The 13,537-nt window shown below is 41.4% G+C and overlaps 1 protein-coding gene across 1 annotated transcript in view; it reads right to left on the bottom strand.

The window, feature by feature from the left end:
* The window catches only part of LOC132393391 (sialic acid-binding Ig-like lectin 13), a 39,806-nt gene that overhangs the window by 2,595 nt on the left and 23,674 nt on the right, over positions 1–13,537 (bottom strand). The window contains exon 5 of the mRNA XM_059968541.1: positions 42–323. Within this exon, the coding sequence (XP_059824524.1) occupies positions 145–323 (179 nt within the window). The 3' untranslated portion in view covers positions 42–144. The remainder of the gene's footprint in view (positions 1–41; positions 324–13,537) is intronic.

The following is a 13,537-nucleotide window of genomic DNA, read 5'->3' as shown; positions in this document are numbered from 1 at the left end:
TAGATTTAGAGAGAACTGTTGGGCGATGTCCACACACTCACATTCCACAGTGAGGGTCACTGTCCTCTCCGCTGTCCCGTGTTCATTCTCCGCCACACACTGATAGACTCCAGCCTGCTGGGGGGTCACCTGAGGAAACTCCAGTCACAGTTCATTGCTGGAACTTGTTGTGCTCAGTGTGACCCCGAGATGTCTCCACGTCAGATTAGACACTGGGAAACTCTGGACGGAGCAGAGGATCGATGTAGGAATCCCTTCCTTCATATTCACCCAGGAATTGTTCACGCTGTTGGTAGAAGTGATTGAGAAATTCTGTGGGGCATCTAAAGACAAACAGATGGTTAATAGTGCAACAGTTTCAAGACAATAAAAGATCATAAATCAGTTTTAAAAGTGAGTGGGGCTGGTTGGGACATCTGCGGAGCAAGAGATCACGGAGTTGGAGAGTTGGAGGCAGGTCTTTGTGGAGTTGGAGGCAGTTGGAGGCAGGTCTCTGTGGGCTTGCGCATATGAGGACATTTGATGGCTCTGGACCGATACTCACTTGAGTTTTCTTTTTTTTGTAATTTATTTTTTTATTGAAGTTCATCATCAAACAAATATTTCCATAAGATGTATTTCAGACATTGTACATATATATCATTTAATCATATATATCACAAATCTCCACAAAGTATATATCTGAGGTATACGCTCATAGAAAAGAGTGGAAAGAAAAAACAACAAGCAAAAGGAAAGAACTATGTACAAGTAGGGAGTGATTTTTTTCTTGTAACAACAGATTCATTGATTTGTGAGAATAAAATCAGTCCTATGAGGCATTATGTAGTTAAACCATTTTTCCCAGTATGAATCAAATTGTCCCAAATTGGATAAATTTCTCTTACATTTGATTGGATTTAATAGCCCATTGACAGCAAAAGAAATGAATTTTACCTTGTCCTTAGCCATTTGTATTTATTTGTCAATGTACCATTGAAATTAGAATAAAATTTAATCGATCTACTCCCTGAACAAATAAGAACCAAGAAATGCAAATAACAACAAAAATGGCAACAAACGTGTGATTCCAAGGCTGAGGTCTCTGGTAGATGACCGTGCGTTGAGCTAGAGGAAATGTCTAGCTGTGGGGGATAACCCCTCCTACTTGTGAGTTGAGGGTCCCAATGCAGTATTCATAAAAGTCAGTGAACAAATCCATTACAGAGAAAAGATTTCCCTGTGTACTCCTCCTATATATACACACATACATACATACACACATATGCATATATATGTATATACACACACATACACACATGCATACATACATACACAGATACATACAGATAACACACATACATTACATACATATATAAATACTCATTATGGTGGGGAAAAAGGAGTAATGAGCGAATAAAGTATTACAACTAAGTAATATAAAATCCACATTATAATAAGTATTTCTCGAGATAGGTATATCACCGTGTACTTTTGCTTCCGTTTAGCTTCTCAACATTTTTAAAGTTAGCCAAATATTATGGCTCTTCTGGAGGGGGTGAGGACTGTCTTTGTAAACTCCCGGTCTCTTCCTGATATATTTCTCCCGTCTCCTGCCTTCTCGATTCTCGCACTATTTCCCAAGCGGAGTGGGACAATTCCTCAGCCAGGCTTTCCCTCATTTTGGTGACACTGGCCTTCATGTCTATAGTCGCCTCTTCCACCGTCTGGTACAACCGCGTCCCGTCTCCATAAAGCACAAGAAGTTTAGCAGGGTACGGATTTTGAAATCTAATCTTGTTTTGCTTTAGTACTCGCTTTACTTCAGAGTATTCTTTGCGTTTCTGCAGGACCACGTGGGGGGGGGGGGTAATCTTGGTCGAAATATATTAATTTATCGTCGTAAAACACTCTCTTCTTACCCCGGGCCCTTTGTAGAATCTGCACCTTGGTGCAGTACTGGAGGAATTTAATTATTATTGAGCGTGGCTTTCTATCTTGGGTAGGTTTCGGAACGAACGCGCGGTGGGCTCTCTCGACTTCCAGCTCCATAACCAAGGGAAGATCCAGCGCGTCCCGCAGTAACTTTCCGACAAACTCCGTCATAGACCGGCCCTCCGCTCCTTCAGGAACGTTGTAGATTCTGATATTTTTCCGCCGTGATCTTCCCTCCAGGTCAAGCAGTTTACCTTCTTGGTGATGTATTATTTTTATTGTCTTACTCAGTATCCGTTCCACATTTTGAACGCGATCTTCCACCTTCTCAACGCGAGTCTCTGCCACCGCTATTTTTTGATTGACGCTGGCGAGCTCTGCCTTAATATCATGGAGCTGCTGCTTTATATCTTTCTGGACCTCCATTATTTCTTTCAGGATGTCGAAAATATTCGCCGCTTGGTCTGAACGAGGCCCGGCGGCCGCCTCGCTCGCACACGGTCGGGTCGGAGAGCCGCTCGCTGCACTCTTCTCGGCCGCAGGCTCCGCAGTGTCGCTTTTTAAATTTCCGTTCCTTTTCCCCATTCTTGCCCCTCTTTCCAGTTCAAATATTTTTCAAAAAATATTATATTTGACAGGTTAATGGGGCTTAATACGTGTTTTTCCGGAGGAGCTAGTGACTTAAGCTGCCATTCTCGACGATGACGTCACCGGAACCCCCTTCTTCACTGGAGTTTTCAAGAATGAGGGGAATCTCATTGAAACTTAGTGAATATTGAAAGCCTATACCGGGTGGACGTGGAGATAATGTTTCCTGTAGTGTGCAGGTCGAGGACCAAAGGGAATAGCTTCAGAATAGAGGGTTGTCCATGTAGACAATTCTTTAGCCAGAGGGTGATGAGCGGACGTGAGTCGGACTCCCTACGAAAAGTTTTGAAATGACGCAACTAAACAACTTTGAAATACCTGAACAGTTCCAGTTTGATCTGATTGGAATTTGAAGGAAAGCCAAAATGCCACCGAAGGCAACAAAACAGATGCAAAAGTCTCCGAAATTGGGCTCCTCCTGTAGCTCCGCGGTGCAGACCACCGACAATACCGGTGAGGAGGAGGCTTTAACAGGTCAAAGCCAATTCCTAAACGCCATTCAAGTAATGAAGGATGACTTTGTGTCGAGAGGGCTGCTGAGCGCAATACAAGGAATACAAGCGGATTTGAAAGCTGTTACAGCGCGCATTTCAGAATCCGAAGGGAGAATTATAGACAATAGACAATAGGTGCAGAAGTAGACCATTCGGCCCCTCGAGTCTGCACCGCCATTCTGAGATCATGGCTGATCATTCACTATCAATACCCAGTCCCTGCCTTGTCCCCATATCCCTTGATTCCCCTATCCATCAGATATCTATCCAGCTCCTTCTTGAAAGCATCCAGAGAATTGGTCTCCACCGTCTTCCGAGGCAGTGCATTCCACACCTCCACAACTCTCTGGGAGAAGAAGCTCTTCCTCAACTCTGTTTTAAATAACTGACCTCTTATTCTCAATCCATGCCCTCTGGTACTGGACTCTCCCAACATCTGGAACATATTTCCTGCCTCAATCCTATCAAATCCTTTAATTATCTTAAACGTTTCAATCAGATCCCCTCTCAATCTCCTCAATTCCAGCGTGTACAAGCCCAATCTCTACAATCTCTCTGCGTAAGACAGCCCTGCCATCCCAGGAATCAACCTAGTGAATCTACGCTGCACTTCCTCAATTGCCAGAATGTCCTTCCTTAAACCTGGAGACCAAAACTGTACACAATATTCCAGGTGTGGTCTCACCAGGGCCCTGTACAAATGCAAAAGGACATCCTTGCTCTTGTACTCAATTCCCCTTGTAACAAAGGCCAACATTCCATTTGCCCTCTTCACTGCCTGTTGCACTTGCTCATTCACCTTCATTGACTGGTGAACTAGGACTCCTAGGTCTCTTTGCATTTCTCCCTTACCTAACTCTACACCGTTCAGACAATACTCTGCCCTCTTGTTCCTGCTTCCAAAGTGGATAGCTGCACATTTATTCACATTGAATGACATCTGCCAAGTATCTGCCCACTCACCCGCCTATCCAAGTCTCCCTGTATTCTCCTAATGTCCTCTTCGCATGTCACACTGCCACCCAGCTTAGTATCATCAGCAAACTTGCTGATATAGTTTTCAATGCCCTCATCTAAATCGTTGACATAAATTGTAAAGAGCTGTGGTCCCAATACACAGCACTGTGGTACCCCACTAGTCACCTCCAGCCAGTCCGAGAAACACCCATTCACTGCTACCCTTTGCTTTCTATCTGCCAACCAGTTTTCTATCCATGTTGAAACCCTGCCCCCAATGCCATGAGCTCTGATTTTACTCACCAATCTCCTATGTGGCACCTTATCGAATGCCTTCTGAAAATCTAGGTACACAACATCCACTGGCTTACCCTCGTCTAACATCCTTGTTACACCCTCAAAAAACTCCAACAGATTAGTCAAGCATGATTTGCCCTTGGTAAATCCATGCTGGCTCGGCCTAATCCTATTTCTGCCATCAAGATGTGCCACTATTTCGTCCTTAATAATGGACTCAAGCATCTTCCCGACTGACGTTAGGCTAACAGGGCAATAGTTCTCCGTTTTCTCCTTCCCTCCCTTCTTGAAAAGTGGGATAACATTAACCACTCTCCAATCTTCAGGAACTGATCCTGAATCTAAGGAACATTGGAAAATGATTACCAATGCATCCGCAATTTCCTGAGCCACCTCTTTTAGAACCCTCGGATGCAGACCATCTGGACCCGGGGATTTATTAGCCTTCAGTCCTACCAGTCTACTCATCACAGTTTCTTTCCTAATGTCAATCTGTCTCAATTCCTCTGATATCTTATGACCCTGGCCCATCCATACATCTGGGAGATTGCTTGTGTCCTCCCTGGTGAAGGCAGATCTAAAGTACGCATTAAATTCTGTTGCCATTTCCCTGTTTCCCATAACAATTTCTCCCAATTCATTCTTCATTCTCCCAATTAACACCAGTCAGGACGATATCGCCTCTTTACATACCCACAATACTACCTTGAAAGCAACTTTGGAGGCGTTAGTGCTTAAACTGGACGATTTGGAAAACCGTCGCCACCGCTCGAACCTTCGCTTGGTTGTACTTCCAGAGAGGGCGGAAGGGTCGGATATGTTCTGTTTTTTGGAAAAATGGATTTCCGAGGTTCTGGGTGCTGAAAACTTCCATGGACCCTTGCTAATTGAGAGAGCACACAGAATAGGCAGGGCAAACGAAACTGAAACAAAGTCGGCCAAGCGACCCGGGGTAGTGATAATGAAGTTTTTAAACTACGCCGATAAAATTCGGGTTATGAAGGCAGCCAGACTGAAAGAATCGATAATCAAAGAATCGGGTTTTTCCCCGGCGTCCCTGCCGAATTACTTAAGCGAAGGCGTGTATTCGATTCGGCGAAGAAAGAGCTGGCCTCGTTCTTGATCTCGGACTGAGGATAGGGTCTGACTTATCCTGCTACACTGCTGGTAACTCATAAAAGAAAGCGCTACACCTTTGACAACGCACCGGCAGCGGGGAAATTTGTGCAGGAGTTGAAGAACTTGGAGGCTGCGGACAAATAAGACAATACAGAGGTTTCTCTTTAACTTTTTGCTTGAATAGGCATGTTCATAGTGCCTAAGGGACATAAATGAAAGCTAACGAATGTTAGCGGTGTGTTTATCAATGCATTATTTAGGCTAATCAATTTCCATCGGTTCTCACCTTCTACAGTGGCAATGTAACTACGATTAGGTTAAATCTGATAGTCTCTTGGTATAATATAGTTAAGATTTTGGTAAGATTTTCTACTACTGATAACGTGGGGGCTCTGACCTGGTTGCTGGCTATGCTGTTCCTCAACATGATAACATGGGAGGACCAGTTAAGCTCCATAATTAGGCCCTCCCTCGGGGCCGTCAGGAGGCTTTCATTATGGGGTGGGAGGGTGTATTTCAGTTTGGGAAATACACTCAGTTATGTTCACATTTTTCTATTTACTTTTCACGGTTTTTTTTAATCTATTTTTCTTTTTTTGTCACGTTGTTATCCCAGTTCGCAGTCATTCTAAATCAATTCTGCTCAACATGATTGAAATTATAACTACTAGTCTCTGTCTTGCGGACTTCCTTTTACCTCTTGGAAAGTAAGAGGATTAAAAAAACTTGTCAAGTTAAAGCAAGTAATGAGTAGGATAAGACAGTTAAAAGCCGAAATAGTTTTTCTGCAGGAGACCCATTTAACCCCTGAAGTTAGCCACTAAGTTTAACCCCTAAGTTAGGGTAAGGAAGAGATGGCCGGGACAGGTTTTTTCAGCATCTTTTAATTCACACTCAGGGGGGGGGGGGTAATTACCCTTATACATAAGTTGGTGCCTTTTCACCTTGTTAATGTTACTGACAATCAATCTGGCAGATACCTTATTATACAATGTGAAATTTTCTCAACCAGGTTCAATTTGGGCAATGTGTATGGGACAAATGATGACAATCCAGCTTTTTTCAGACACTTGTTTTTATCATAAGCTGCTCTGCCGGGCTACCTTATTATAGGTGGTGATTTTAAATGTGCACTTCAACCTGAAGTAGACAGTTCTAAGGGGAAAGATACCTCTCACAATCAAACAAGAAAAGAGTTATTGCAACGTGTTAGAGACTTTAATTTAGTTGGTGTGTGGAGAAGGAAGTACCCAGATAAATTAGTGTTTTCTTGCTATTCTAGCACTTGCCAAACCTTTTCCAGAATTGATTATTACTTAGTTTCAGCTACCTTAATATCTACAATTTCAAGCTGCTGGTATGACAGCATATTAATTTCGGATCATGCTCCAGTTTCATTTACTTGGAACCAGCCTAATGCTTTACATTACTCCCCAAGATGACGGCTTCAAAATATTTGGCTTAGGGATCCAGAATTTATAAAGTTTATTGGAGAACAGATAGACTACTATTTTAGAATGAATATGGACCAGATATCTGCGGCTATAAGATGGGAAGCCTTTAAAGCTTTTCTAAGAGGTCAGATGATTAGCTTCACCAGCTTTAAGCAGAAATCTTTTAGATTTGAAATAGAACAGCTCAGGAAAAGAATAAAAGAGACTGATTCTGAAATTTTTCAAAATCCCTCTCAGCAGCTATTTGTGGAACTTAATAAACTGAGAGCTAGATATAATGTATTGTCCATTGATAAGGTAACAAAAAGTTTGATGAGATTGAAGCAATCCTATTATGAGCAGGACGAAAAGGCAGGTAAACTCTTGGCCTGGCGTATCAAACAGATACAAACAGAAAGGACAATAAACTCCCTACAATCAGATGATGGGGTGACAACTGCTGACCCAAAAGAAATAAATAACATCTTTTCGAGATTTTACCAAAATTTGTATACATCAGAATATTCGAATTCAACTCCTCAAATGCAAAAGGAATTTCTGGATTTGCTAGAATTTACACCCCTGGATGAAATGTCCTTGACCTTGCTGGAGTGTAACTTAGAGGATAAAGAATTGTCTAAAAAATACGGAGGGAGGGAAAAACCCTGGGCCTGATGGCATTCCAATTGAAATATATAAAACCTTTAAAACTAAATTAATACCACCTCTGCTTGATATATATCAGGAGTCATTCGATACTGGATCCCTTGCCCCCCTCTTAATATGGCAGTTATTACACTACTACTAAAACCTGGAAAATCACCATCCCTATGTGAATCTTCTAGACCAATTTCACTTCTGAATCATGATCTCAAATTTCTTTGTAAGGTATCAGCCAGGAGGCTGGAGCCACTCTTGCCAAAGACGATCCACCCTGACCAAAATGGTTTTGTTAAGGGAAGACAGGGCTTCCACAACATCCGAAGAGTGCTTAATATACTCTACGAAAAGTCTGGAAGCTCTGATAGTGGTTTTCTGTCACTGGATGCTGAGAAAGCTTTTGACAGAATGGAATGGTAATATTTGTTTAAAGTTTTAGAAAGATTCGGTAGAAGGGGGAAATTTTTACAATGGATACAGCTTCTTTATTCTAACCCACAGGCTGAAATTTTAATTAATGGGCTTTTATCAGCACCTTTCAAACTCCAAAGGGGAACAAGACAGGGCTGTCCCCTATCTCCCCTCCTGTTTATCCTGGCCATTGAGCCACTTGCTATGGCAATTCGAAAAGAGGCTACCATAGCAGGAGTAACTGTAGGAGATATAGAACATCGCATAGCCCCGTACGCGGATGACATAATTTTGTTTTGTTCTAACTTGAAACAAACATTAGCTGCCTTAACTGACCTGATAAGTACTCTTGGTACTTTTGCAGGCTATAAAATAAACAACAATAAATCTGTAATATTATTCATGGATAAAGATGAGAGACTCAATCCCTCATTTCAAACTCCATTCGTGGTGTCGGTACAGGGTTTTACTTATTTGGGTGTTAAAATCACTCCTACTATTGATGAAATTATCTCAACTAATTATAATCCTCTCACAGACTTAGTTATTCAACTTATAAACAGATGGTCACTATTGCCTATATCTCTGATTGGACGCATAAACATTCTAAAAATGTCAATTTTGCCGAAGTTCCTGTACCTTGTCCAATTTATCCCACTTTCTCCTCCATCATCTTTCTTTTATTTATTAAAGAAAGTTCTTTCTAACTTTACCTGGAATAATAGACATCCAAGACTCAGGCTTTCTCTATTATATTTGCCGTATGATAGAGGCGGCCTGCAGCTGCCAAATCTTATATGGTGTTTTTGGGTGGCCCAAATTAGAGCAGGAATATTCTACTTTGTTAAGGATCACCCTCCTACTTGGGTCTCAATGGAATCCCGGTCGATCAATATCCCCCTAGATCTTTATTTGTATTCGGCAGATAAGAAAAAACTGATTAAACAAACTAAAAATCCCTTTTTTTTTTAAATACAATGATGATTTGGCATAATGCTGTTGCATATTTGGGAGAGACATCATAGTTATCCCAGTTTACCCCCATCTTTAGTAATGATGGCTTTAGGCCTGGCAGCGCAGCCCCTGGTTTTAAAACTTGGGTGACCCGAGGCATAGTAAAGGTGTCAGATCTTTATAAGGGCGATACATTTATGTCATTTGAAGAACTCAAGGCCACATATGAAATTCCAACAAAACACTTTTTTAAATACCTTCAGGTGCAAAGTTTTATTATGTCCAGGCTAGGCAACAGTTTGAAACTCCCTCCTTTATCTACCCTAGAAGACATCACTCTGAACTTATCTGAAGCTAGGGGACATGTTTCTGTACTATACAATTTATTTGAAAGCAAATGCAAAGAGTCATCAAACAACATACTTCAAGCATGGAGAATTTATTTGAATGAGAATCTATCTCAAAAAGAATGGTCAGAGGCTTGTTCCTTAGCTCGAACCCAATCAGTGAACACTCACTCTAAATTATTATGATATAAATGGATAACCAGACAGTACATTACTCCAGTCAGATTGCATCATTTTAACCCCAACATTCCAGACATTTGCATTAAATTTATCCATTAAAAGGGATCTCTGTTTCATTGTATGTGGGAGTGCCCCCGGATAATTTGTTTCTGGAAGAAGGTGCTGGATTTGATTGGTCAGATTATTGGGAAAAAGGTACCCCTTAAACCTAAATTATGTATTCTGAATATTTATCCAAATGACTTGGTAACCTCCAAAAATGTAAGGTCTCTGCTTAACATTTATGTTTTGGAAGCTAAGCGTTGCATAGCCTATTCAGGGAAGAAACCATCAACCAGTGGACTCTCTCAATGGTTGAAAGGAATGACTTCTTAACCTGCTCTGGAAAAGATAAGCTACATTACAAAAAACAAACTTGACAAATTTCGAGAAATATGGAACATTTTCTACAAGTTCCTGGAGAATAATGTTAAAGATGATGAAGGTAATGAACTGAATTGACTGTTTTTTTTTCACGGTGGGACGGTTACATCTTTTTTTTTGATATATTTTATTTTCTTTTGTTTTCCTTTTTTAAATTTTTTTCTTCAACTGTTATTTTTTCAACTTATGAATGAAATATATTGTGTTTTTTTTCTTTTTATTCTGTAAAAACAATAAAGAGATGTTTAAAAAAATATATGGTTGAGAAGTTGATGCAGGTGTCAGAGCTTCAGGTTCTTGGATCATTGGTCTGGGGGAGATACGACCTGTAGGAAAGGAACCCGAGGGGGAATAACATTCTTGCTGGCAGGTTTGTTATAACTGCTGGAGAGGGTTTAAACTGATTTGGCAGGGGGATGGGAACCAGAGGGAAGGGAGCCAGGATAGGACGGATAGCAAGAAAGCAAAGATATCATGCAGTCAGACTGTCAAGAAGGACAGGCAGATGAGAGGACAAAATTGCAGCCAGCAGAGTGAGCATCAGTAAATTAGGGATGTTCAGTCAGAAGAAGTAACAAATACAGTACTCAAAGTGTGATATCTTAATGCATGGAGTATAAAAAATAAGTTGGATGATCTTTTTGCACTTTTACAGATTGTCAGGTATGATGGTGTGGCCATCAGTGAATCGTGGCTGAGGGATGGTTGTAGTTGGGAACTGAGTGTCCAGGATTATGTATTGTATTGGTGGGATAGGAAGGTAGGTGGAGGGGATGGTGTGACTCTTCTGGTAAAGTATGTCATCAAATGATTAGAAAGATGTGACATTGGATCAGAAGATGGAGAATCATTGTGTGTTGAATAAAGAAATTGCAAGGGTAAAAGACTCTTTTGGCAGTTTTATTCAGGCCTCCAAACAGTAGCTGGTATGTGGACTACAGATTACAATGGGAAATAGAAATGGTGTGTCACAAGGAAAACATTAAGATAGACATGGGAGAGTTTGCAAGCGGGTAGATTGGAAAAATGAGGCTCGTAATAGATCCTAAGATAGTGAATGTGAATGCTTACAAGGTGGCTTTTTAAAGCAGTTTGTCATTGAACCTACAAGGAGAATAGCTATACTGGATTGGGTGTAATGTAAATTAGGTGATTTGGAAGCTGAAGGTAAGGGAACCCTTAGGATGGAATGATGGAATGATCATAATTTGATTGAGCTCAACTTGAAATTTGATAGGCAGAAAGTAAAGTCTGACAGATCAGTATTTCAGTGGAGTAAAGGAAATTACAGTGGTGTGAGAGAGGAGTTGGCCAAAGTAAATTGGAAGGAGATGCTGGCACACCTGACAGCAGAGCAGCAATGGCTTGAGTTTCTGGGAAAATGAGGAAGGTGCAGGATCGGTGTATTCCAAAAACAAAGAAATACTCAAATGGCAAAATAGTACAATCACAGCTGAGAAGGGAAGTCAAAGCTAATTTAAAAGCTAAAGAGAGGGCATACAACAAAGCAAAAATTAGCAGGAAGATATAGGATTGGGAAACTTGTAAAAAAAATTTCCAGAAAGCAACTAAAATAATCATTATGAAAGAAAATATGAAATATGAGAGCAAGCTAGCAAACAATATCAAGGCGATAGAAAAAGCATTTTCAATATATAAAAAGAAAAATGGACGTGAGAGTCGATATAAGACCATTAGAAAATGAGGCAGGAGAAATAATAACAGGAGACAAGGAGATGGCAGATGAACTAAATGAGTAGTTTGCATCAGTCTTCACTGTGAAAGACACGAGCAGAGTGGCAGGTGTTGACGGGTGTGAGGGAAGGGAAGTGAATACAGTTACTGTTACAAGGGAGAAGGTGCTCAAAAAGATGAAGTTACACAAGTCACCCAGACCGGATGATCTACACCCTCGGGTTCTGAAAGAGGTAGCAGTAGAGACTGTGGAGGCATTAGTTATGATCTTTCAGGAATCATTGGACTTTGGCATAAGACCATATGACAAAGGAGGATAATTAAGCCATTCAGCCCATCGAGTCTGTTCCACCATTCCATCATGGCTGATCCCAGGTCCCACTCACCTCCATACAGCTGCCTTCTCACTATATCCTTTGATGCCTGACCGATCAGGAAATGATCAACTTCCACCTTAAATATATGCACAGACCTAGGTTCCACCACAGCCTGTGGGAGAGCATTCCCAGATTTACTACTCTGGCTAAAAACATTCCTGCTACCTCTCTTCTAAAGGGTCTTCTCTCAAATTTGAGGCTGTGTTCTCTAGTTCTGGATACCCTCACCATAGGAATCATCCTCTCCTATCCACCCTATCTGGTCATTTCAACTTTCGGCCTAACTGTATTCAATCTGCCTCATTTTTGCCCATTCTTCCAAAAGTCCTGCTGCACTTTCATTGCTTCCTCAGCACTACCTATCTCCACCTATCTTTGTATCATCCAGAAATCCATCAATTCCATGATCCGAATCATGGACGAACAACATGCAAAGCAGCTGTCACAATACTGACCCTGGAACACCACTAGTCACCGGCAGCCAAGCAGAAAAGGCCCCTTTTATTCCCACTCACTGCCACCTGCCTGATATTGGAGTATAAATTTTGCTCAGTTCTGAGTTTGCTATTTGCTATGCATGTACCCAATTTAGCTAGAGAATGAAATCTTAGGAATGTAAAAGACAATGACGTGGTAATGAGAGGTCGCTAAGAGATGTAGATTAGAACATGATTAAGTCAATGGGTAGAAACAATAGGGACAAGATGTACGTGTGGTATGTGCGATACGCAACTATAGCAACTGGACCAGGAGATTGCTATAAAAAATGCTGTGTCCAAAGATCGGCAGGCAATCAGCGACTAGCTCAATGACTGTCTCAGCTTTGATTTGCAAATTAAAGTTTAACCCTTCTTGAAGAATCTTCTGCGTCTCCTGGTAATTTATGAGGCACAAAAAACCACAACAAAATTGGCGACCGCAGCAGGAGCGGAAAGAGACCCGCGGAAAGGAAATGGCAGATTGGGGACGCTTCCCAGTCCTCTAGGGAACCCCACAAGGCTAACAGAATAAAGGGTGCACCCAAACAAAAGGGAAGCGCTTTTTGCGACAATTTGGACTAAGAATTCTGTTGGCTTTGGGGAGGTCTTGGAGTCTCAGAAGTGTGGAACCACTGCCGAAGGGTCTCTCCGGTCCAAAGAATCTGGCGGAATTGGGGGTTAACAGAGGAGGCTCAGAGGATTGATCAAGAACACTGCAGTGAGGGTAAGTACAAGTAAGTTAATAAGAAGTTAAGAAAAAGTCCACGTGGTGTTGGTAAATCCCTGTGGGTACTGCTTCGTATGAAACGAAGGGCTGAACAGGCAGGGAAAGGAAAATAGAATAGAATTAGAGTAGAAAATCCTCATGGATACCGCCTTAAAAGATAAGGGTCTGAACAGATGAGGTGCAAAGAGCAAGTTCTGTGGGCACTGCTCTGAATAGAGGTCTGCACAGGCAGAACAGAATAGGAAACAAGGACAGTCCAATATATAGTTTAAGGTACTGGGAGATAGACAATAGACTAGGCATAGAATTAGAATAAATAATATTATCCAGTAAATGAACTGTGAATCTCTGAAATACCTTAAAAAGAGAGAATAACATGACAGGTAAAGGAACGGCAGTAGAGATTCTGAGCAAAAAATTCC

Source organism: Hypanus sabinus, chromosome 1, assembly GCF_030144855.1.
Source record: "Hypanus sabinus isolate sHypSab1 chromosome 1, sHypSab1.hap1, whole genome shotgun sequence".
In the NCBI taxonomy this organism is placed as follows: domain Eukaryota; kingdom Metazoa; phylum Chordata; class Chondrichthyes; order Myliobatiformes; family Dasyatidae; genus Hypanus; species Hypanus sabinus.
Note: the sequence above shows the minus strand (reverse complement) of the source record. Positions and strands in the feature narration are given on the sequence as shown.